This window comes from Oculina patagonica, chromosome 8, assembly GCF_052425735.1.
Source record: "Oculina patagonica isolate OP01 chromosome 8, crgOcupat, whole genome shotgun sequence".
NCBI classification, from domain to species: Eukaryota; Metazoa; Cnidaria; class Anthozoa; order Scleractinia; family Oculinidae; genus Oculina; species Oculina patagonica.
This window is the reverse complement of record NC_135765.1, coordinates 10,825,041-10,848,564: the sequence shown is the minus strand read 5'-3', so window position 1 is coordinate 10,848,564 and position 23,524 is coordinate 10,825,041. Positions and strand designations below refer to the sequence as shown.

General features: G+C 39.4%; 1 protein-coding gene and 1 non-coding gene across 2 annotated transcripts; one reads left to right on the top strand and one right to left on the bottom strand.

Moving 5' to 3' along the window:
• Positions 1–5: 5 nt before the first annotated feature.
• Positions 6–21,339, bottom strand: LOC144662644 (dynein light chain Tctex-type protein 2B-like). The gene is made up of 5 exons (XM_078523514.1): positions 21,199–21,339; positions 20,951–21,084; positions 15,230–15,299; positions 14,277–14,340; positions 6–479 (listed from the first exon to the last, which is right to left on the bottom strand). The coding sequence occupies exons 1-5, from the start codon at positions 21,249–21,251 to the stop codon at positions 432–434; spliced, it is 369 nt and encodes a 122-aa protein (XP_078379640.1). The 5' UTR covers positions 21,252–21,339; the 3' UTR covers positions 6–431.
• On the top strand, positions 10,029–10,103 carry Trnat-ggu (transfer RNA threonine (anticodon GGU)). Its single transcript has one exon. It is a non-coding gene; the product is annotated as a tRNA-Thr (tRNA).
• Positions 21,340–23,524: the final 2,185 nt, after the last annotated feature.

Genomic DNA, 23,524 nt, shown 5'->3' with positions numbered 1-23,524 from the left:
ACAAGTTTTTAGACGTTACCAAAAGACAACTTTATTATTTGAAAACCCTCCTATAAGGTCTTCTAAAAACAATATTTCTAACATCAGATGTCCTTCGCGTTCTAGAAATTCTAAACCCGATTACTAAGTTCAACAAAGCTTTTCATCAAGTTAGCATCTAATAACAAAGCTTATTTCCGTAGACATATCTTAGAACACTCATAGGAAAGGCATCTTTAAATAAAAATAAGCGCGCGCAAACAAGGGTGTTCCCTTGCGCGCGGAAGCATGCAGTGAACGCAAGCGTTTCTCCATAAATCCTGGCAAGAAAAGAAAAATCGATCACCAGGGCGGATCAAAATTGTTATTTACACAAGACTAATATTTATATTTACAACGGTGAAGCTTTTGTGCGAAGGTGTTTGAGTAAATCCATGAAGCACCCACTGAGTTCAGTAATAGAAGACGCCATAAGCTGCCACCACACAAAATAAGCTCTCCTAAAAATAAAAATAGAAAAACAAGAAAGAACAATAAAACTAAGATCAACTGACGGTTTCTTATGGAAAACGACTGCTATTTGAGATATCTGCCTGTCTTGCTTCACCTCTCTGTATATGCTGCTTATTCTAGAGTTTTTAAGGGGGCTCTGTTCTCCTAGTCAAACCAATATAAGTCGAAGCAATTTGCAGAAATAATGAGTTCCTGATGCAGAACAGTAGCGGTGACATGAAAAGAAATCATAAACAAGCAAACACGGACGTGATTACGAAAGACTGAAACATTATTATTACAAAAAACTGACTCCTTTGTTTTAGTTCACGTGGACGCAGACAACGACTCAGAAACCTCGTGCGCGCGGAATTCCATTCTTTGTATTTTCTACTGTATTCGTGAAAGATAACTGTTACAAAGTTACAACTAACAACTGCGAACAAATTACTGCATCAACGAAAAAAAAAAAAAAAAACTCAACCCTCCCTTACATCGCTCCTGCTCCTCACCTTCTCAAATAACATAACAATCCACTCTGTTAAATAAATAAGAAGCTAAGGAAAGACTTTTGAGTTGGCGAACGCATATGCCAACATGCAAGCGTTTTCTCGGGGCAAACACTCGCAAAAACACCCGAAGAGTTTGCGAGCGTAATTAGCCAATCAGAACACGACACGAGCACTTTAGCGCGAACACCGAAAGTTGTTACGTCAGTTTGACGTCATGCGATGACGTCATGTTGCTAAGCAACATCTTACGACAACCGCGAATTTGCTAATTGTCTGAGACGGAGAACGGACCGGAAGAGGCACTTGTACCAACGAGTAAACGGTCGTTAATCCAAAAATATAAAATATATTACAACTGTGTGAAAACAAAAGGCAGTTCTTTAGAGCTCACTGTGCTGTGAACCCGCCGACAACAGATCTTGCCGCTTTTAATTAGGCTGTTTCCGTACAGTCTCAAAATTTCTATTGTCTGATTGCATTAAAATTTGATTTAGGGTGTTAACTTGTGAACATTATGGTTAAGAATAACGGTTTAGAGATGAGCATCAAAGCGTTTAATTTATAGCTTCATGAAAGTTTATAGACAAGGGTCCGAAAAATGTCCGCAGCAACCAACTGCTACTGCAACATAGCAACTACACATACTGTTTATTTTCTAAACGAACAAAACAGAGTAAAAACGCTGCACAAATACTACCCATTCAGCAGATATAGTTGAGTCACCCAGCTTAACTTTCACCAGAACAATCTCAATTCTCTCAGCGTAACCATAGCCTAGATTAGTTATTTTAAGGCGCGTCGCACCTTAAATATAGTTTAAGGGTCTCAACGCGCACAATCTCAACCGAATGATATCCCTCCTTCAATATCCCTCCTTCACTGCAAAGGAATTATGCTACAGTGCGAAACAGAATATTTCAGTAGATCTGACGCAAACTACCTCCCTACTTCCGTGCCCGCAGGGAAGACAAAAAAATCACAAGCAGAACTAAATGTTGAGCTTGGTCAATCTATTTTAGTTATAATAAGCCAGTATAGTGATGAGACTGCGGCTTTGGCGGTTTGAGTCATAAAACAATATAACTAGCCTATTATTTTACCGCAGAACGCTTTGGACAAGCAATGAAACGCCCACTATTCAAGGGATGATAGAGTGCGCGCGGCAGACGAATCATGCACGCGAGCCTCCGCGCGCGCAACGAGACCTCCGCGTTCTCGAGGCAGGTCGAGATATTCGAGGAAGGGTGTAGCACACTTCTCAACATGAAACAAGGTCGCTAGGTCAAGGCGTAATATCCAAAGACATATCGGTTGTCTACCTAATAGTGTCTGCAAATTTAGGGGTGTCCTGCGCCTTTACGGTGATTCACAGCTACAGAAGAACAAAGAGTACACACGGCTTTTGTTGGGCGACTATATCATCATGTGTTGATGCGTTTTGGCATCACCCAAACACACGGTGAATTGATGTATTTTTCAAGTGTTTAGCTATTGTTCAATTTACTCTATTTATCTAAATGAACGACGGACGCCAAAAGAATTGTACCGTGATGACCTATAACGCACGCTTAGCGCAGTTATCTGTTTATTAAACCTCGTGTTCAGCAGAGGTTTGGTTGACATTGTTGTCGACTTTAGTAAGCTGCTTAATTCCTTTTCCAACAGGGAAGCAGGGTGGGTGATACGAGTTACTTCTAAATAGCAAAATTGACTGTTTGTCTAATGTTATAATTTTTCAGAATAGAAAAAGGCCGTTTAACAATGGTCAAATTTCGGTGCCTCTGTTTGTTTGTTCTTAAAACGAGCGCTTTTTATGGTGTGAATCGTTTTCATTTTCCTACGAAGCCAGAACTAATAACGCTATCTAATAAATTACAGGTCAGTTCAAAACAATGCGGATCTTTCCAGTCTGGTATTCATGACATCAAAGCGCCCGCTTAACCCAACCTTGAAGTGAAAAACAACCCTTGTTATGTCTAACGAACAAGGAATCAAATGTCTCGTCGAAATAAATCAAAAACTGCTTATCACCCGAAGGCATCTTACAGGAACAATGGCGGCCGAACCAATTCAGAAATAAACCAAATAAAGCTAGAGTCGCCTTGTTTCAAAAACAAGCGATCATGTTTTTCCCGAAACACGTGTAGCTGGACGTCACGATTTCGCGTGTACAATTGCAAGCATGATTTTCCCGCCCCTTAAAACAACTTTTAGGAAAACACATGGTCCGAATAGGGCGCGCGATAAGACAGCGCCCGTGTTTTACAAGGGGGAAAGCGAAATCGACAATCTGGACACACCCTGCGAGACCTCCAATATCAAACAGAATCTACTAAGTTATCTTTCTTTTCTGTTTGTTTTCGTAAAGTCTTTTTTGACGTTCCTCGAGATCTGAAAATTTCCAGAAACACTTACAATCTACTGAAATCTATTGCTAAAATCTGGTTTGAGAAAACGCATCGTTACCCTTTTTTTTTTTTTTTTTTTTTTTTTTTTTTATTTTTTTTTAGTTTGTGGGAGTGAAAATAAGTTCTATACTAGCCGATGGCATCTGATGCCGACAGAAGAGCGAAAGTAGTTTGTGACCAAAGGGCACTAGCTACATAATGCTTTGTTTTTCTTTTCCCTAGAAAAATAATCGACCCTCATTAGCAAGAACAGTGCTTTAATTTAAAATAGTGACTTTGAAAAGGTGCACGTTCAGGACATTGGTCAAAGAACAGCGTTGTTTGTGTGTTTTCGCTAGAGACGCCTTTTTTACAGCGTGAATGGTGACATCAACATTTTACGCCCACTCGCGTAAGTTCCCGCAAATCAAAACCTTCTAGAAAAGGAAAAAAAAATTCAAACCCCTTTAAAAAAAAAAAATTTTTTTAAACAAATTTGTGCAGGAATTGCTAGTATTTGGAGAATAATTGCTTAACTATTCCAAAAAGGCAAAACGAGTTAAGCAATGTGATTGTAAAATTGTTCAGTTTTTCCCAGCTACTTATAACATTAATAACATAAGCCGGTTTCGTTTTGAAACAATCTCTAATCAAAGCAAATCATTAGGTATGCGAAGAGCTGACAGAAAAAAGAAAATCTGAAAATACGATTAGAATTCACTTAAGACGTTAAGTTTGCTTGCTGATTTCTCCGGAGATACGGTGTTTTCACCAAACACAGTTTCCGAAGAATGTTTTTAAAATACGGAGATAAAATTTCCCAGGCAACGCAAAACAAGAGACAAACTATTCAGAACTGTGCGTAACAATGCGGAACACGGTCTGTATGATAGCGGGGGGCGCCAAAATACAAAGAAAAAACACTTAACAAATTTAAAATGCAAAAAAATAAATGTGACATACATCAAGATTAATTGTCCCTGTCATTTTTTAGCTTCAGGCAATGAACACAATGATACTTAATAACACATATATCTGCCAAAATTTATCGCGGTTTCTATACACAATGAATTTAATTTTTGATTGAAACAAGGCTCCGATAACTGATCTTTCTGATAAATAGTAACTAAAAGAAATGAAAACATTTATGGACTGCAACGAAAGTGTAATAAGTAAGCAGCTTCATTTTGAACAACTAACAGTTCAAAGGTATGCTAAAGGGCAGTGAAAATAAGGTTTCGTGAGTTACAAATTTTCACGTTGAAAAAGCCACCTTTTACTGTTAACCTTGGACTTGAAACATAAACACACAGGTGCAAACATAGCCTTCATTTAATTTTAAGATGTTTTCCTTTTTTTACAGTGTTAAGCTTCTGTTAATCAACAATAAACAATTGCGGCAAAAACAAGTTGAGATGATGCAATTTTTTTAAGTGGAGTGAAATGTTTTGGAAGTCAATTTCTGAAAAAAACAAAATGCGAGAACACGTGGAGCAACGATTAAAAAAAGCTTACTACGCGTCACAGAAACGTGATCCTTCAAATCTGTTCGCTTGAAACGGAAAATTACCTAAGAAATCAAAACAAAACGCCGCTTGATGCGAGATCATTATGCTCGTCTCGCTAGCCTCGTGGCAAGGACCTCTTCGCCAAGCACGTGTTCGCAATTCAAGTTCTACGTCCAATATACAAAACGTAAATTAAAACTATACAAAACACGCAGCAAAATTGACCCCCTCATGCATGTGATTCCACAGGATATATGGTCGACTGCCAAGCTCCCCTCCGCCTCTTAGCATGTAAAAATCGATTGCGCTGTTTGTAAAAATACGTTAGAACGCGGGCCGATTGTGACTCTCAAAGAGCACCGAAGAATTTTTGTTTAGGGGGCTCGACAGTCTCCGATGTTTTGCACCTCGTCTATTTCGCATCAGTCTCGCCAACATGCCGTGCTAAAAGCCTAAAACCTCAAACAGCCTCGTGCCCGACATGGAAAAAGCAAACTGCTAATGACGTTGCGCTTTCTTGCGTACGCGATTATTTAATGCTCGCCTGAAGCGGGGTCGTGGGAACAACCCGTGAGAAAAATGCATGATCTGCCCACAAAAGCTTGCAGCATACAATTCATTCACTTTATTAGCAAACACACCTGCCGTATTGAGGTCGCATTGTTTCACGCGCGCTATGTTTATATAACAGTGGCCGCGGCTGTTGATCGCTCGTCCGTAAAAGGATTACGTTGTCTCGAAAACTTGCAAATTTGTTACCGCAGCGCGCTCTTTTTACACAGCAACGCTGTAAAACAACACGGCGTCGGCTGAACCGACAATCAATTAGCCATTTGTCAACTGAAAATTGAAAAAAAAGGCCGGCCAGGCATCATACGGGAAAATAGATCTAAACATTTTTTAGGTCGTGATTTTATTGAAACGTTACGCTCGGAAAAGTTCGACAAAAGCATACTAAACCTAGATAAAAAGCTAGTTACGTAAATATACGTAATATCGTGAAACAACGTCAATGAACGAATCAGGGCGATAAGTTTTCAACGAATTGCCCAGAGGCAATAAACATTAGTGTTTTATTGTCCGTAACACCGCTTGTTGCGAAAATGTGAGCACGAGTATTAAATGTTGCGAATAGCATTCAAAGAGGTCCTCTTATTGGGCAAACTCGCTGCGTTGTTTTGAAACAAGTTTGGTACATAAACAAATTTGTAAAATCTGCCGGTATTTATCGTTTTCTTGCACCCAACACCACGGGAAACTGTCTGTTGCAAAAACTAAGTTCATTTCGCCGAGACAAACACCCCAATTAACCTACTCTGCGAGGGGGCCGAATAGCCAGAGAAAAACCGCATAAAATTCACGAATTTTCTACCGCGCTGAAGTAATAAACCGCAGTTCTATGCAAAGACAAAAGAGCTCGCAGTCTGTTGCGCTTGGCAGGAAATTAGAACAAAAACACAGTGTATTTGTTACAACACAATGAGAATCGCCCAGCTGCGAGTACAAACACCTGCTAAATGGAAAACTGAAATATGTTTTCTTGCTACGCAGCCATGCATCAAGAACTAGATTGTTTTTAAAAAACATCTTTGTTTGGGAACGGGGCGCGGCTCTGGGGGTGTAAAATTCAACCAATCAACTAGCACTTTGCAAACGTTTTTCATGGAATTTCAGCCTTTTTCAAGAACCCAGAAAAATCTCTGATCAACTGTCTTTTATCGTCCTCGTTGACGGAAAACTTGCTAGAAAAAAGTTAAACTGACAGAAAAAGTCTGTGGTTGTAGCCTGGCGCCGCCGTCGGCCGGCCGCCGGGATCGCATCAACAAACAAGTCGGCTACAGGTGCGGCAAGCGGCGATGCACTGTAACAAGCACGCAGGGCGGTCACGTACCTTTTTGAGGCATGTTTTTTTGCTAGACTGCGCTAGAGCGGACTCTTTTTTTTTTTGCTTTATAATCCGTGGAACAAACGCAAAAGTAGCGAGCGATCGAGCGCGAAGTTCGACTCGCGGCTCGCGGCAAACTTCGCACTCGATCGCTCGCTACTTTGCGTTGTTCCACGGATTTTAAAGCAAAAAGAGGGACCGCACGCAGTCTTTGTTTTTGCTTACGTAACTCAATCATAATTTCGTTTCCTGTTCACTTTTTTCTCTAAAGTGAAGGTTAATAACACGGCTATACAGTCACGGTTACATGTTTTCTAGACTGTAGAAAAATTCTATTATTATTATTTAGCAACATAATAGGATAAACTTCTACCCAGGTTTGATCAGAAATGCTATTATAAGACTGCAAACTTAATGGCGAGGTCGAAAGAGAACCTTCTTGAATGTTTAGTGTAGTGTTGTTCAAGAAAATTTCTAGCTGTGTATTGTTTTTAGAAAGTGAAACGAAGCTGTGCATGGGGGCGTTGTAAAATCTCCTCTCAAAGTGGTGACTTTTTTTACTTTTGATAGCGAGAAAAAATAAAGTTACGTTTGACAGCATCCGAAAATGTCCCACACTGAACATATAATTCTGGCTAGACATTTAGCTCTGTATGGTTAGTCTGATTTTTAAGTCCAACATGAATGTCTGACAATCTCTTGAAGGTCCTATGAGTGAGCATTCCGAATATGCTGACAATTTTTCCAGCATATTCTTGAAGTGTTGTTTACTGATTTTGAGTAAGTAAAGTGATTAAGACTGTGAACCAGTGCGAGATTTTTGGTGAGTTGTTGGCGAGTAAAACCTTTTCCAGCTTTGCAAAAAAGTCCTAGCGATTAGTGACTTTTTGATAGCAAAAGCTGTCGATGACTGCCTTACTTTGCAAAAGCTAATAATAACTTAGCTATTTGACAAAGTGAAGTTTACATTTGTGGTACGTGTTTGTTAAACATTACAAAGAAATTAAGCTAGCACCTGTGATTAGAATGGAACGTTTTGATAAAATAGTTCAAAAGCACCTACTTTACATAGTAAGGAGGAGAAATTTGAAGTATGACATGTACAATAAAGGTTGTTAGTAAATTTAATACTGGTCGTGTTTGATTATATGGCCCGTCTACGAATGCAAACTTCGGGTATCACTGCATTCCATGCAACATATATTTTTTCTACGCAATGTTCTTGTATTTTATTTCTCAACTGAGTGTAGAGGTGAACGCCTGTCGTGGGACCCTCTAAAACAACAAGCTACCAAAAAGCACATGCTGTATGGTCCTGTATGCTACATTACTAAGCTAGTGGATGTTGAATTTTTCACTCCAGAGACAATTTAGCTGTGTGATAGTCTCCATGTAGCCTTGAGTGTTTGCACAAAAATGACTACGGATGTTTTGCGATGATGTGTTACTGAAAGTCCAAAGTCAAAATCGGGTAAAATTGAAGTGAAGACAAATTTTGGCTCGAGTAATCGAGGTTTTGAGAAATCGAAATTCCACTGTAGTACTTATTTGTTTCGCACCAGAACTGCATCGAGAACATTACCGTTTAAATTCTTAAAGGAGCGAAGTCTGTTTTAATTACTTTTTGGATGAAACGACCTCACTTTAGTTGGCAGCGATCTGATTTTAGTTATGAGCAATCTGACTTTGCTTGGGAGCGATCTAACCATGGAGTGATCTGACCGCAATTTTAGCATTGAAGTAAAGACGTCTCATCTGTTTTATATTGAACAGTACAGGGAAAGTTTAGCGAAAAACAGAAACAAGCTGGTAGTTTGTCTAAAATTTACCGTTTATAACATTTGCGCTGTCTACATGTTCGTGAGTAAACACTTTCCTGCCTAAGGCGATCCAAAGCTTATGGCACAAATTTGCGTGCACAAACGCTTTACCATCATTTGAGGCAAGCGATATCATTCGTGACGCTTAATTATCCTTGAAGTAAAGCTCGCGATAACAAATCCGTTTTGATACCTATACTTAATGATTCTTTTTTTTCCTTCAGATATTGTATGGTGCATTTTTAACCATTTCTAACAATTAAGCAATCAGAAGCGCCCCTTCGCGTTGGCTATATGCCGCAGCCATTATTGACACAAATCAATATATGTTAGCTAATGGGAATGGAAAATGGGTGTATGTCTGGTTTTCCTTACAAACAAAGTCCCTTAATCCGTCTTTGATTAATCCTCCCTTTCAGTGCTAGTCTTGAGAAGCGGCCTAAGTATTTTAAGCAGGTTTAAAAAAGAGGGAACGCAGACAACGATTAATTTTCTTCTGGGAATGCCTTCAAACTTTTTTTTTTTGCGCCAAATCTTTTACCCATTTGAACATAACGCACGAAGAATTCTTAGCATTGATGCAAAATGCGCAATTTTTCCAACACTTTTTAGTTCCTTGTTCAAAGTTTTAACTCTTCTTACCAGCTACCGTTCATTTCTTTAGTTCAAGTAGTGAGAAATTCGCGGTACATCAAGACAATATCTCTAACGTAATTATTTTTTTTTCTTTTTGTCGTCTTCTGCTTGGCGATTTTTTGATGTTGTACAGAAAAATTAGAAAAAACGTTTAGCACTATTGAGAATTCAAATCGCATTTCAGCATGTGCTGACCGCAGACACTATCCTTGCAAACACATGTAGCCCCCATGCCTTGAGCTGATTAATTTATTAGAAAAAACAAAAAACACAACATGTTCAAGGTCCCAGACTATCAGTAAGGGTGGTCATGCCTACTACCACTTGGCTTAAAGCACTGAGACATTTTCCATGCATTGATTTTACGAGAATGTTTAATGTAAATATGACTGTTCAGTGAATGTTGCCCAATGTTGTCTGCGCACTGTCTAGAGTAGACATGTTGAGTCAGGACTTTATTAGAGCCTTTTATTAAAAGAATTGAACTGTGTCAAGGATTTAGACATAGAAAATGGCCACCAAATTGAGTTAAATATAAAAATAACCACGAGTCTCTCGTAGCTCAGTTGGATAGAGCGCTCAACCGGTATCTGGGAGGCCATGGGTTCGATTCCCGTCGGGGACTCAGATTTTTTCTTTGTCCCACGCTCGTGTCATGTTGAATAATTTCTTCACTATTTATCACCGAGCTTGAAATTTACAATCTTTATTATTTACTACACATTTGATTATTTCGACATTGCTGATCCTAGCAGTATGCAGGACGCGTGTCACATATCAACCTAGTAAATGGCCTAAGCTCTCAACGAGTCTCTCGTAGCTCAGTTGGTTAGAGCGCCCAGCCGGTATCTGGGAGGCCATGGGTTCGATTCCCGTCGGGGACTCAGATTTTTTCTTTGTCCCACGCTCGTGTCATGTTGAATAATTTCTCCACTATTTTTCACCGAGCTTGAAAATTTACCATCTTTATTATTTACTAAAAATAACCACTTAACACAGTAAAGGAACTTCTCAAGAACACGGCAAATGCTGCAAAGAAGGTGCGGATGGACAAAAATGAAAGGAGATTGATGGGTTTTCGAAAAACTGTTAAGGCTGAACAGTTTTCAAAGTTAATTTCGTTTGTTTGTAACTTTTAGATCCGTAGAAGTAATTTCTTCGCTAACATTACGTTTCATAGCGAGTATTTTGCAAAAATCAATAAAATAGACTAAACTCAGCCGTGACTCAGTCCCTTTTCACGGGTTACGCCCAAGACTTTTGTCAGGTTCGTAACTCCTGTGTGGAGAGAGGTACTGTGGAGAGAGTGACGGTGCCACGGGTTTTAGCTAAATTTAGGCATGGGAAATGACCATCAAATTCGTTGAAATATAAAAATAACCGCTTAAAACAGTGAAGAACATTTCAATAACACAGCAAATGCAAAAGAAAGCACGGGCGGAGAAAATTTGAAATAGATTAAAATGGTTTGCGATATGAATTTTTCAGGAAAAACTGTTGGGTTGAACAGTTTTTAAAGTTACTGTAACCACGTTTGTTTGGAATGATTTTAATTATAACCCCCGAGACAAACTTGTTCCTAATAAAGCTGTGGTTTTGTCATTTAGATTTCTTCGCTAATTTAAAGCGAGTATTGCTGTGACTCAATTTCTTTAATTTTGGAGTACCTTTAGCGGATTGCATGTCAGTCGGTCACAGGTTAAGTCCAGGACGGTTGACAGGCTCATAATTTATAATCCTGGATAATGAGAAAAAAGTGTCTGGCCACACAATACACCAGTAAGACTGAAATCAGAGGACAGATGGATGAAAATTGCTTAAATATATCTTTGGTCCTGCTACTTTGACAGCATCATTTTTCAAATCGACATCAATAAGTTCCACCTGGGCAGACACACTGCCAAAACCTGACTACAAATTGCCAAGGTTTCTTTTATGGGGCGTCACTACATGTATCTCAAGTGCTCTCTACATAGCTAAAAAACTTTTACTTCATCTTAGCTGCCTGCAAATATTAAATAGTACCACTTTATAAAACTAAGATAAATCAGTTGTAAGGTGGGTCTGTTCCAGATATCTTGAAGGACCCTTTTAATACCTAAAACAAAGGCACTTTTTCCTACCCTTGCCTTTACTTCAACTCGTGAAACCAGAACCCTTTTATATACCCCAGCCTGAAAAGATACAGTCTCCCCATGTACAGGGAGTAGCCCTCCATCCACTCAGGCCCTGCAGCAGCCAGAGTTTTTTTGTCTTTCTGGTGTTGTTGTTGTTGTTGTTGTTTTTTGTTGTTGTTTTTTTCACAAAGCCAAGTTAACACAAACTTCTTGCCAATTTGAACTACCCTGAATTTATTGCAGGTTGGAGGAAGGCATGGCATACAAAATGTATGACAAAATGAAGCAAGAAGATAAGCACAACCACAAGGGCATTAAAGAGTTCTAAAGACTTCCATATGAAAAAGACAGGGATGCTTGTCAGAAAATTTGAGTTTGACCCCTAACAGAGACAAATCTGGGCATAGCTCAAGATGCCATTTTCCATGCCTGATATGACTGGACCACCAATTTGTCCTGCACATTTGAAGTGAAACAGAAATCCATAATAATTATTTACACCCCCAAGCAAATGATGAGTATTGCTGTTCCTTTCATATGATTCTCAAATCCCGTCACAATCACCCAGGACCTTCTCAACAACTTCATGCCTGCCCCCCCCCCCCTCCCCCTGCACTTGCCACATGTTGGCTTGGTATCGGCATCGTACTGCAAATTTCCATAAATAAGCTTAGCCACATGTGCAAATACTAAATACAGTAAAAACCTGCGTGTAAGAACCTACTTTTTTCAGAGTTTGGCAAAACAGGTTCTTGTATTATGGGGTACTTATTGACAGTTTAGGCTAAGTAGGTTCTTAATCAGGTTCTTAATTTCTACAGAGTAGACATTGTTGTTGATTAACAGAAAATGGTATAAAATCTGGTCTGTTCTTCATTATAAATATTTATTAATGTACCCATGTTGCCAAAAGTCCAACAACATACTGTATATGCCCCGATAACATCATCTTTCTGGTTTCTGGTAAAAAATATATAAATTAAGTAGTTAAACCCTACATATAAGAACCCGTTGGAATTTATTTGGCTAAACAGGTTCTTATGTTTTGGGGTATTAAAAAAGCAAATTTCTGCCAGAAGGTTCTAGGTTCTTAAACACGGGTTTTTACTGTACTACATTCTTGTTTAATGACCTTTGTCTCACGTGAGTTTGCTTTCTGCAGGATGGGGCACCTTATTGACAATAATAGTGAGCTGCTATTCCTTAACTATTACCACTTATTGATCCAGTACATTAATTATTAAAGTAATAATGATAATGATAATCAATTTATATAGCGCATTTTTCATATATAATGTTCAAATGCGCTGTACACATACTGTAATTTACTACACAAAGGCCAGACCACAACACCATGAACTTCGTGCCCTACTCTTTGCGAATAGTGTGTGGGTTCTTTAACGTCCCCTGTTATTAGACTGAGGATACAGGAGACAGGACCTACGGTTTATCGTCCTTTTCCGAGAAGACTAGAATGTCTTACCATTTGCAGATGTAATTACAAAGGCAGCACATTCTCCTCAGTTATTTTAAGTCCCTGAGTGTTGGTCCGGTCTGGGGTTCGAACCCACGACCTCCCGCACAGCAGTCCGGCGCTCTACCAACTGAGCTAACCAGGCGGCGGTTAAAGTACTGGACTGATCAGTGGTAATAATCAAGAAACTTGTAGTGAATGGTAATTTGTAAGATGGTGCTTACTGCATCTCTTTTCTGCAACTTTCTTTATAGCCTTGCAAGAGAAATTGAGACTCTGAGGTGTCATGAAAAAATATAAGTGGAGATGGCCATGGCAAGACCCACAACATGTGGCTATTAAAATTCTGCAGGACATGCATTTTTTAAGGGACATTTTTGCCACCCCTAAAAATGTGTAGAAAAAATCCAGCTACAAAATAAAAAGTTTGTGTGGTAAAAATAATCAGATTAAAAAAATACAGTGTAGTCCCTCGCCAATATAGGCCTGAAAAAGGTAACAGTTGCAAATGCAATTATTTGAAATGCATTTGTAACATAGCTCCAAATTTTTGTCTTTGGGGCTAGTGGCATTGTTCCTGTTTTTTGTTCTCTTGTTCTCTTGAAGGGTAGTGTGCCATACATGTGAGACCTTGTGAGAGCTGCTACTTGACCCCTGGGAGGGGGGGCTTATTCTAGGGTGGGGCTTATTTTCAGATGTTTACAGCATGATATGCTATTAACTAAAGCAACATGTGTCAAGCAGCAGGGTAGGTAAAGTCTGCATCGAGCCTAGTGGCCCCGCCGAGCTTATCCCAGTTTCTATAGCATGAAGCAACAGAGTATTGCTACTCTCCCCTGGATGGGATGTTAGTCCATTGCAGGGTTACCCCCCCCCCCCCAGCAGCGTGGGAGGCGCGGTGGCCTAATGGTTAGCGCGCTCGCCTCCGAGTCAAACGGCCCGGGTTCGAGGCCTGGCCGGGGTGCTGCGTTGTGTTCTTGGGCAAGACACTTTACTCTCACAGTGCCTCTCTCCACCCAGGTGTATAAATGGGTACCAGCGAATTTACTGCTGGGGGGTAACCCTGCGATGGACTAGCATCCCATCCAGGGGGGAGTAGCAATACTCTCAGTCGCTTAATGCTACGGAAACCGGGATAAGCTTCGGCCTGTATGGGCCACTAGGCTCGAAGCAGACTTTACCTTTTGGTTTGCCACTACCTACAGTGTAACTGTAGACTTTATACACCTGGGTGGAGAGACGCACTACGAGAGTAAAGTGTATTGCCCAAAAATAAAATATAATGACCACGACCAGGCTCGAACCCCGACTGCTTGATACGGAAACCAGCGCGCTAACCATTAGGCCACCATGCCTCCCATCACGCAACAAGGGCTCAATGTCATTTCAGAAACTAAATCCTGGCCATTGAAGCACTGTCCTGTTGCTATGACTGAAAAATGCATACATGCTAACACTGAACTTACATTCATAAAAACATCTTGTGCATAGTTGTCTGTGTCTGAATCCCAAAGGCATCTGCAAGCCACCCTGAAAAAAAAAATGATAATAATTTTATTAGGCAGCAACTTGGGAGTCATACTTGTCTATTAAATAATGTCTCCTTCAACAACAATATTCAAGCTTCTTATTTATATTCACAACTATCAAACAGATAAAATGGGTGTGCAGCTCGAACTATGAGTCCAAGTCCCCTATTTAATGCCGTCCTTATTAAGTACATTGTCCAAATGTACAAAACTGAAACACAGTGGGAAAAATGGGAACCTACTCCCCAAACAATGAACAATGAATGAGGATATGAACCTTTGGGGGTTAAAGGTAAGGTACAAAGATAACAAAAAAGTATAAAATAAAAGTTGAAAAGTTTGTGAGCTGAGATGAATACATTACAACTATCAATTCTTATACACGTTACAACAATAGAGTCGATTAACGCCATAACGGCTCATGTGCATTCACACCAATAAGAAGCTATTATTATACATTTTAGTCACAGATCACTATCTGTCTTCTCATTGGCTAAGAGCCTAAAGTTAATTCTGATAATCAGTGCAACCTACAAATTAGTGAATAATCTGCTAGCAGATTATTCCACGAATACCTTGAGAGAAAAGCATTCAAAAGCAAGACAATAAGTAGGAATTAGTAGAACGGTTGTAGTCGCTTTGTCCTTATTTTTTCCAGAAAAACAATGTATAATAAAAGGTCATAAAACAATTATTAAAATAATTCGGATTTTTGTGATATCCGGAATAATCAAGATCTCAGTAAGTGTTATCAGCCTCAGCCTTCGGCAGTTCGGCTTCAGCTGATAACAGTTACCTCAACCTTGATTATTCCGGATATCACAAAAACCTCATCCAATCCAACTGTTTATAATTACATACTCTGTGAATATAAATAAGAACAAACTTACTTGACCCCTTCACCTCTCTGTTCCCCAATGACAACCTGGACAATAAATTTATATCTGTCTAATTCAAGCTCTGCAATGAATATCAAGAGAAATCATATCAAAATAAATTATGTAAGTTCTAAAAAGAATGTAACACCCTACAAATGAAATGCCATCTTTGATTGGCTAACAATGCATCAATTGCGTGTTGTGAGTGTGTTTTTTGTGTGTTTTAAAAAAGGTATTTTAAAAAAAAGAGAATGTATCTAATGACATGTTCCACACATACCGTAAATAATCAATTAAGCACTGCGGCGCATAATTAATTTTTCCCTGATAAAGGTACGGCACTTATTTGAGAGCAGCACTTATTCCAAAGAGGTGCTTACTTCAATTGCCAGCAAAACAGTTCATGGAATATAGAGAGATATAAGTGAGGCACGTACTAGGCATACACAAATTATTAAATATAAAATTATTTTGGATGAAATACAAGAGGTAACATAATCACAGTTTCTCAGTCCCTTTGTGAAAGTATTGCTGTTCAAATACAAGTTAGAGGTAACATGAACAAAATACCAAAAGAAGCATTGCGACGCTTATTCGAGAGCGGCACTTATTAAACTAGTAATAATCAGAGATTAGGGGAATGCGTTCGACCCAAGATAGGTACCCAAGATAAGGTTAGAAAACGTAAACCGAGTTACACGAGTGTTTATATTGTCATACAAATTTCAAACGACCGCGCGCGCAACATCACTTGAGACTATCAGCGAAACCATCCCAATCCAACAGCGCACGAGGCAGCACAGCAATTTTTTTACTACTGTTGAAAGAAGCACTGCAGAAACGTTTGGTTTTCAGCACAACTCACAGGGCAAACTCGAAAACGCAAACCGTAGAAGATTGTTAGATCGAATCAACCTCGTTCCTCGGGGTCTCTCGCGACGAAACAGTGACGTCATTAATTAGCCAACCTACCACATACCAAGATACATAGAACGACTTTCCCTTGCGCGTTCACAGGACAACCACGGGACCACACGCCACCACAAGATTAGGATGCGTTGTCCTACCGTCGAATGCAAAAATTGTTTACAGCCTAGCGGCAGGGATCCATATTCGTTTTTTCTCCAAGTCGTCAGCCGGGCAAGTATGCAAGATGACATACTTGTCCTGGCAAAATTTTACTTGCCCGTTCAAAAGTGAAGAATGGCGACCGTACAACAAGTCAGTAAATGAAAAGTTGACTTTTTTGTTATTATCACATGTATGCAACACTGTGTAAACATGAAATCTACAAGACAACGAATCTGTTATAATAAAGTTTGATTCACAAGTATTTGTTAATGAGACTTTTTACTTGTCTACCTTGGCTGCCGGTTTACAAATTTCACAAAACATCACGCCCCCAAGCGGCTTGTGATGTTGGCGGAAGCGTATGATGCGGGCACAAATGAAAGCCAGGGCCTCTTCGACTGCAACCACGGAAGAAAAGAACGCTTTTGCTCTTCTTATTCATATTTGGTTTGTTTTTCTGAAGTGTTAACATTGCTTTTTTTTCTTTGCTGGCGGTGCCAGACCAAGATAACGGCAAATGTTGATCAAAACATCAGCTGATGCGATCGCCTCGTTTTTTCGCGGATACAGCTGCAGTACAAAATATCAGCGGTTGAGAGCTTGAAAATTGAGCCTGCAATGATTTCATTGATGGAAAATACCGCATCAGCCAAGATGGCGGCCAAAATTATGATTTTATCACGACAGAAAGTTGCAAATTATTTTCTGTTTTCAAAAAGTTATGAAAGGATGACAAGTGGTCAGAACGCAAGTAGTAACTCATAAGAAAACTTAATAATTTTTTTTTTTTTTTATTAAGTCAAACTTAAGTTGTCCAGCGGACGAGTTTATGTAATCTTTTGGTCGTCCATACGATTTTTTAGTCGCCTCGGACGACCGGACGATTGGGAATATGGATCCCTCAGTGTTCTCCCTAGTTTTCAGCACAACAGGTAAGAAAACTTTTTAAACCAGTAAAGAAATTCGGGTAAATCCCAGCCATTTTCTAGTCTACCTACATGAAACAGAATGTTGTCCAATTGCAGACCTCTTTCGCCTGCTATACAGCCTATGAAAAATTGCATAAAATCTTCTGTTGTTTTAAGGAGATACATTTGCTGTCGCTTACATGACGTACTACTTAAAAAATCGGCGGTCGTGTTTCCTCTTTGCTACGAATTGCTGCAGCTCTTTTTTTCTTTGCTTCGAATACTCAGCATTCACGACAGCGTTGTTACAAAGTTGTATTCTGAGTGCTTCTTTTAACCTGTCATCTGGATTTTGTTTTAAACACTTACGAACATATGAGAAGAATTTGACATCGAAAGCTGCCTTTGTCTTCACCACGCGTCAGCTACGGTCAACTAAGCAATCAACTATTTTCTGCATTTTGCATGTTTTTGAAAACTGAACTATTATATGTAAGTACATGTAATATTTCTCACTTCTGGAATTATTTTTACCTCTTTGCCTTTGTGATTGTTTTTATTTTCAATGGACAAAGTGAAAGGACAGCAAGGATTGCTGCCGCTTCATTGTGGAATCGACCGTGGAAAATGTGCAACAACAGATGTGCACTTGCCGCGAAGTGAGAAACACCTGCAAAACTTGCTCTTTCCTCGATACCAGCCCTCAGAGATTTGGAAAGCGAAGGGAAATAAAGAATATTGAATACTAGCACAAATTCGTAAATGAATATTGCATTTGTCGCTGTTTATTTTCAATCTGTTATTTTATATTTTCAATCATGACTACGAAGGTGAAACGAGTGGTGTTACTTTGTTATTTACCTGTTGAATTTACAAGATATCTTAGCGATTCTAGGCGGTAAAGAGTCGTGTTACAAGCGGTAAATTTTACCGGAACGGTTACCGCCTGTTAAGGAGAACACTGATCCCTGTAGCGGTATCCGTTTAATGAATTGTTTTTGCGCGCGCTGTCTTTGTGGCTCAATGCCATTGTTAACGTTGCTGTGACGCAATTAATTGCTTTCTATTTGTCTAATCACATGAGATTGAGGCCAACTTGCCACATACCGACATACATAGAACGACACATAGAACGACTTTCCCTTGCGCGCTCACAGAACAACCGCGGGACCACACGCCACCACAAGATTAGGATGCGTTCTCCTAATGTCGAACGCAATTATTTTCGGTAAAGGTGCGGCGCTTATTCAAAAGCGGTTCTTACACGTATTCAAGAGAGGCGCTTATTCGAGAGCGGCACTTATTTGAGTAGCGGCACTTAATAGATGATTTACGCTATTTTTTCTAAGGCAGCAAAACTGTATAGTAATTATTAGTATAATTTCCAAAGGTGAATTAAAAAATGGAACATTCTGATTGGTCGAGACGTTCGGTTTATGACGCTATATTCACCATTCTAGGTGGTGAATATAGCATCTCAAGGTTTGGAACTAAGCAATGCCACCTTTGCCATCCACACTAGTGAACATGGCTGTATTTGCTGTATTTTGAATGAAAATTTTTCTTATTTAAAAGAAATAACTTCAAATCCTGGGTATTAAAGACATTAGGAATTTTAACTACCAAGGCCGTTGGACCGAAAATATCTTCAAGGGATGGTTTTTAAGGCATAGAATTGATCGTAAACCTGGTGGTTTTGGAGATCACATGCGGCCATTAGGAACTCAGTCAGATTGACTGACAAAACATTACTTGGTTCCCTTGTCACCGGATCTAGTCATTTTGAAAGGATTCACACAATTGCTCAATGATTAAACAAAGGTACAGTACCAGATATCTTTCTTTTTGTAAAGTTTGTTTTGTTCCATTTTATTGCTTAAACTTGAGTGTACAGTGTAAATTACTATTTCAATTGATGAATTTAACTGGTTTACACGTATGTAAGCGAGCACATGTTTGTTGTTTTTGTGTTTTCTATTGTTATTTTGCAGTTCTTGATCATCATTATTACTGATGGTTTTTTTTGTATTAATAATCTTTATTAACAACTTCTGGGATAAATATCTGTGATGCAAAACTATTTACAATAAACGGTTCTATCAATAGTCATTAAAATGAAAAGCAAAATATGTTCTATTAAAAAGCTATAAACTAAGAAGCAAAGGAAACATAACAGTTACATTGTGATCTGGAAAGGTAGGCTTAATAATGAATAGCTTCCTCTGCAGTTTCGACACCAAAGTCCGCTTTCCTTGCGTCACTGGGGTATTCCTGATTGTTCTGGGGTCTATGCGGCAAACCCTCTCTTTACTAGCCTGCAGAACAGGCGGTTTAATTTGCGGGTCAAAGCGTGAAGTGCTAGGTTTTTATTTAGCGGGTCACGCGAGGGTGAGCGCAAAGCACGAAGGAAAAATAAACCGCCTGTAGACACGCCATTGTTTATGCTCTTCCAACCGTTCGCCTGACGAACGGTTTTTGGTGATTGGTTGATATTAAATGTGTGAAAAAAGCAAAAAGGCGATCAAAGTATTCGCTTTCGCTCACGATTTGTTTTTAGTTCAGTGTGTTGAAGATTTTTAAAAGAGAGACACAAGGCGCGCATTGAAGCGTTATTAGAAAAGAAGGTTGTTTTGACTCTGCTACCGACAGACTTCGGTAGAAGCTTGATTTATCAGCTCTTTCCGAGAATTCTCGTGTTAGCGAATGGTGACATAAGTGACGTGAGATTTCAATTATCTACATTTGAATCATGTGGTGCCAACGGAGGTAAACAGTAAAACCTAATCATCTAGCTCAAGAGACAAAGCGCTCAATCAAACTAATGCAAGAATCTACCTGTATGACAAAATGTCTCTCTAAAACCAACATTAAGTTTTCTTGAAGTAAAGCTTCCACAGCCTTTGGCGAAGCCGGACAAAGATAAATGTGTCATCCGTGAAAAGATCACATCTTGCAACAATATTTGTTATCAGGCGGGCCCAGCATCAATTAAATACAAGTAATTTGCATTTTCACAGAATATATGTCAGACCTTGTCCTTCCAAAGAGAAAATTTAACAAATAGAAATGAACCAAAACAAACTGAACTAGCGAAACATGTAGCAAATTACAGATTTAGAGGTGTCAAACGAGACGACCAACTGTTTTTGCAGTGTACTGATGCTTGAGACCTGTTTCGCGCTAACAAATTTAAGCGCTCTTTGATTGGTCCTTCCTCAGTCTTTCTAGTCAATCAAAAAAGTGGGCGGTAGAGCATGTACAATGGTCTGGCTACAGGCGGTTTATTTTCCCCTCGCGCTTTGCGTGACCTCGCAATTACCCCACAAAAATAAACCGCCTGTTCTGCAGGCTATCTCTTTACTAACAAATAACATTGGCGTAGGATCATTTTCACAAACTGTCTTCCCTTGGGAATCCAGAAGTTGCACCTTACTTCGACAATTTCTAGGACCAAACAGGCTAGCAGATGCTTTGTCACTTGTCAACTAGTTGCTTTTAGTCGTAAAACTACTGTAGATCACTTTCACTGGTCAGCATACATGTTTCCAGCAACTAAGTTATTGTGCAGAGCAGTTGTCATAATCAGTACAAAATGCAGGCTGTGGGCCATTGTTTGTAACTGCAGACAATTGCTTCTCTTCTGTTTGCGATCGTACGAAACGATGGATGGTACAATGACAGACAACGGTCCGCAGTCTGAATTTTGCTCTGCACGCACATCAACAATTACAAATTTTTATTAAGGTAAGCTTACCTTTCAACTTTTCTTTAACTGTGTCAGAGATCTGTTTACACCATGGAGTGGCCTCTTCTGAACTGTACTTTTTACCAGACAACTCCTCGTTCAAAACATCATGAATTACTGCTTTAACTGCAGCTGGACGAAATCTAATCACACCACAAAACACAGACAAAAATTTCAGGCCTCAGACTTACAAGAAATCTACCAAATAAACCAAGCTGTTTTGCGAATTTAAATCGGCCACAAAGTAATCGACTTACTTGTGCTTGAAGTTCGGTCGTATATTATATGAATTCGACAAATCCTCAGGCATTTTGTAATATTATGATACTGGAATCATTCGATGAAACTTGCAAAATTTATCCGCTTCAAATATGGCGGCGACAAAAGGTGAAATCTCATCTCCATGACGACTAAAGAAAAGGTAACTAGCACCCAGTACTAATGAGGCAAAATTGTAGAAATACCGGAATCGAGCCAAACAGGGAAAGGAGAACACAATTTTGGCCTTTTTATCCACAAATAACGTCAGAAATTTAATAAGGAATTATCGAAGCTATGATCTTCGGAGTGAAACAGCCGAGGTCAAGCTACTTGAGTAAGGGTTTTAGAAGACCACACACCTCCACATAAACAGTTCTGGGAGCACAACCTGGGAGAAGGGATTTGTCAAGTCTAATATCCAACGGATGATACTTTTTTATACATTCTATAGTATTGTATAGCCTTTGAACAATCGTGCACATAACAGTATTTATTATTTGCATACTTTTTACTGAGTATAAGCTGTTGCTTCCAGTGGCTTTATAGCTCAGTAAAAGAGCCTTTGCACTGACATTTTAACAGTCATGTTTTCAAATTCTGTTAAAGCGGTTTTTGAAGCTTTTATTACATAGCTAATAACGTTAAAATAATTTTGTTTCTCTTGTAAGCATTTATCTTAAGTTACTTAAGCCACAGGAAAGCCAGGGGAAGGGCGGTGGTGAAGACCAAAAGAGAAGTTCACAACAAGGATTTCCAAGGATGATAGAAGCCGGTTTTAAGCGTATAAACGTATATTTTTATTACTGCTCAAAACGTATCAATGTAAAAACTATCTCAACATTGCAACAGGGTATATAATTGCAAATAATCCTTGAAATATTGTAGATTGTCTTAGGTTTTATATACATTTAGCACGCACATAGACTTTTTTACATTATTGCATATATCCTTACTTCAGTTAACAACGTATGCATCAGTTTCTACGATTTTTGAAAATAATTTAATTATAGATATATTTAATTGCGTTGGTTTTATTTTTGTGCCTAAATTGCTTATCAGCTGTGTGACTTCTGAGTTTCTATACTAAAATGACTTGTTAAAAAAACTTACTCATTACATTTTTACCTGTCACCTTGAACATGACGAAACCATGACTGTGACTTGTTTGCACGCGTTTTCCTAATCTCGTACCCATATGTGTACTTACCACGGTAGAACACATCTGGTCAAGTGCGTTCAATTCGCCAATCTGATTGGTTGATGAACAGCTTCAGCATTTGCGCGCGGATGATGCAAACTTTGTTTCGCACGCGCGCACCGTGCGTTAGCTAATAGGAAAATATTTGGTTTTAAGGGCTTTTCTACAAACGCGTCGTGTTTTGAACGTTCATCTAATGCGAATAAGCTAGAGATACAGTGTAGTTCAAGCTTGTTTGTACAAAATGTTTTAAAATGACGATATTCGTGGGTAAAAAGATGGGCAAAAAACTTTGCAAATCTGACGCGTACTTGACGCATACAGCTAGCTTGTACGCGTCAAACACAGCGCGCGCTTTTCCCCTCCGTTGAAGGCTGGTTCGAGTGTTTTAATTTATCAGCAAAAACACGACTGGTGGCTTTTTTTCTTCCTCAACTCTATTTCAAGATTGTGTTACTTGTCTTTCCTTGTATGAGAAAGAAGTTCGTTAGCTATTTACAGCGGCCAAGTGAGGTTTTCATCCACTAAATTGCCGAGCATGCGTAGTCGCGTCGTGTGTCAGATTTCTGACACATTTGACGCGAGCAAAATCCGACTTTACCAGATGTTCTCTCCGAGGGTTGAGAAGATCTGGGTACGAGATTACGCGTTTTCCCTCACTTGGAAAGCCGGTCGCATATTTTTGCTTATGTGCGATTCTGATTGGTTAACTTCCCAGTTGGATGATGCAATTGGTCAGAGTGGTTTCATTTATGACAATCACTAGGAAGCCGCAGCATAGACCCGTGCAACTTGCTCTAGTTAAAGCCTGTTCCACACGTGCAACGCAAACACAAACGCAAGAGACGTTCACCCATAGAACGTAAACGCAAGGAACGTAAGATACGCAGACACAGTTGAGGTCTTTTTCCAAGATGGCGGACAAGTCACGCTGCACTTTTTGCATTTGCGCATGCGCTTGCGTTGTCCCGGTTCACACGAATGAAACGCAAACGCAAGCACAAGAGGGTGAAACTTTTTCAATCTCTTGGTTTGGTGATTGCGTTTACGTTGGGCAGTTCACATGCACGTGTTTTTTCTTGCGTTTGCATTTGCATCGCTTGTAAGAACCTGGTTTAAAGTGA

What these genes read in the sequence shown, in the direction of transcription:
- LOC144662644 (XM_078523514.1), bottom strand. Translation starts at nt 21,251, where the DNA reads ATGCCTGAGGATTTGTCGAATTCATATAATATACGACCGAACTTCAAG. An exon ending in CGACCGAACTTCAAGCACAA is followed by an intron (nt 21,085 to 21,198) that starts GTAAGTCGATTA and finishes TGGTGTGATTAG; the next exon opens with ATTTCGTCCAGCTGCAGTTA. An exon ending in CAGAGAGGTGAAGGGGTCAA is followed by an intron (nt 14,341 to 15,229) that starts GTAAGTTTGTTC and finishes TTTTTTTTTCAG; the next exon opens with GGTGGCTTGCAGATGCCTTT.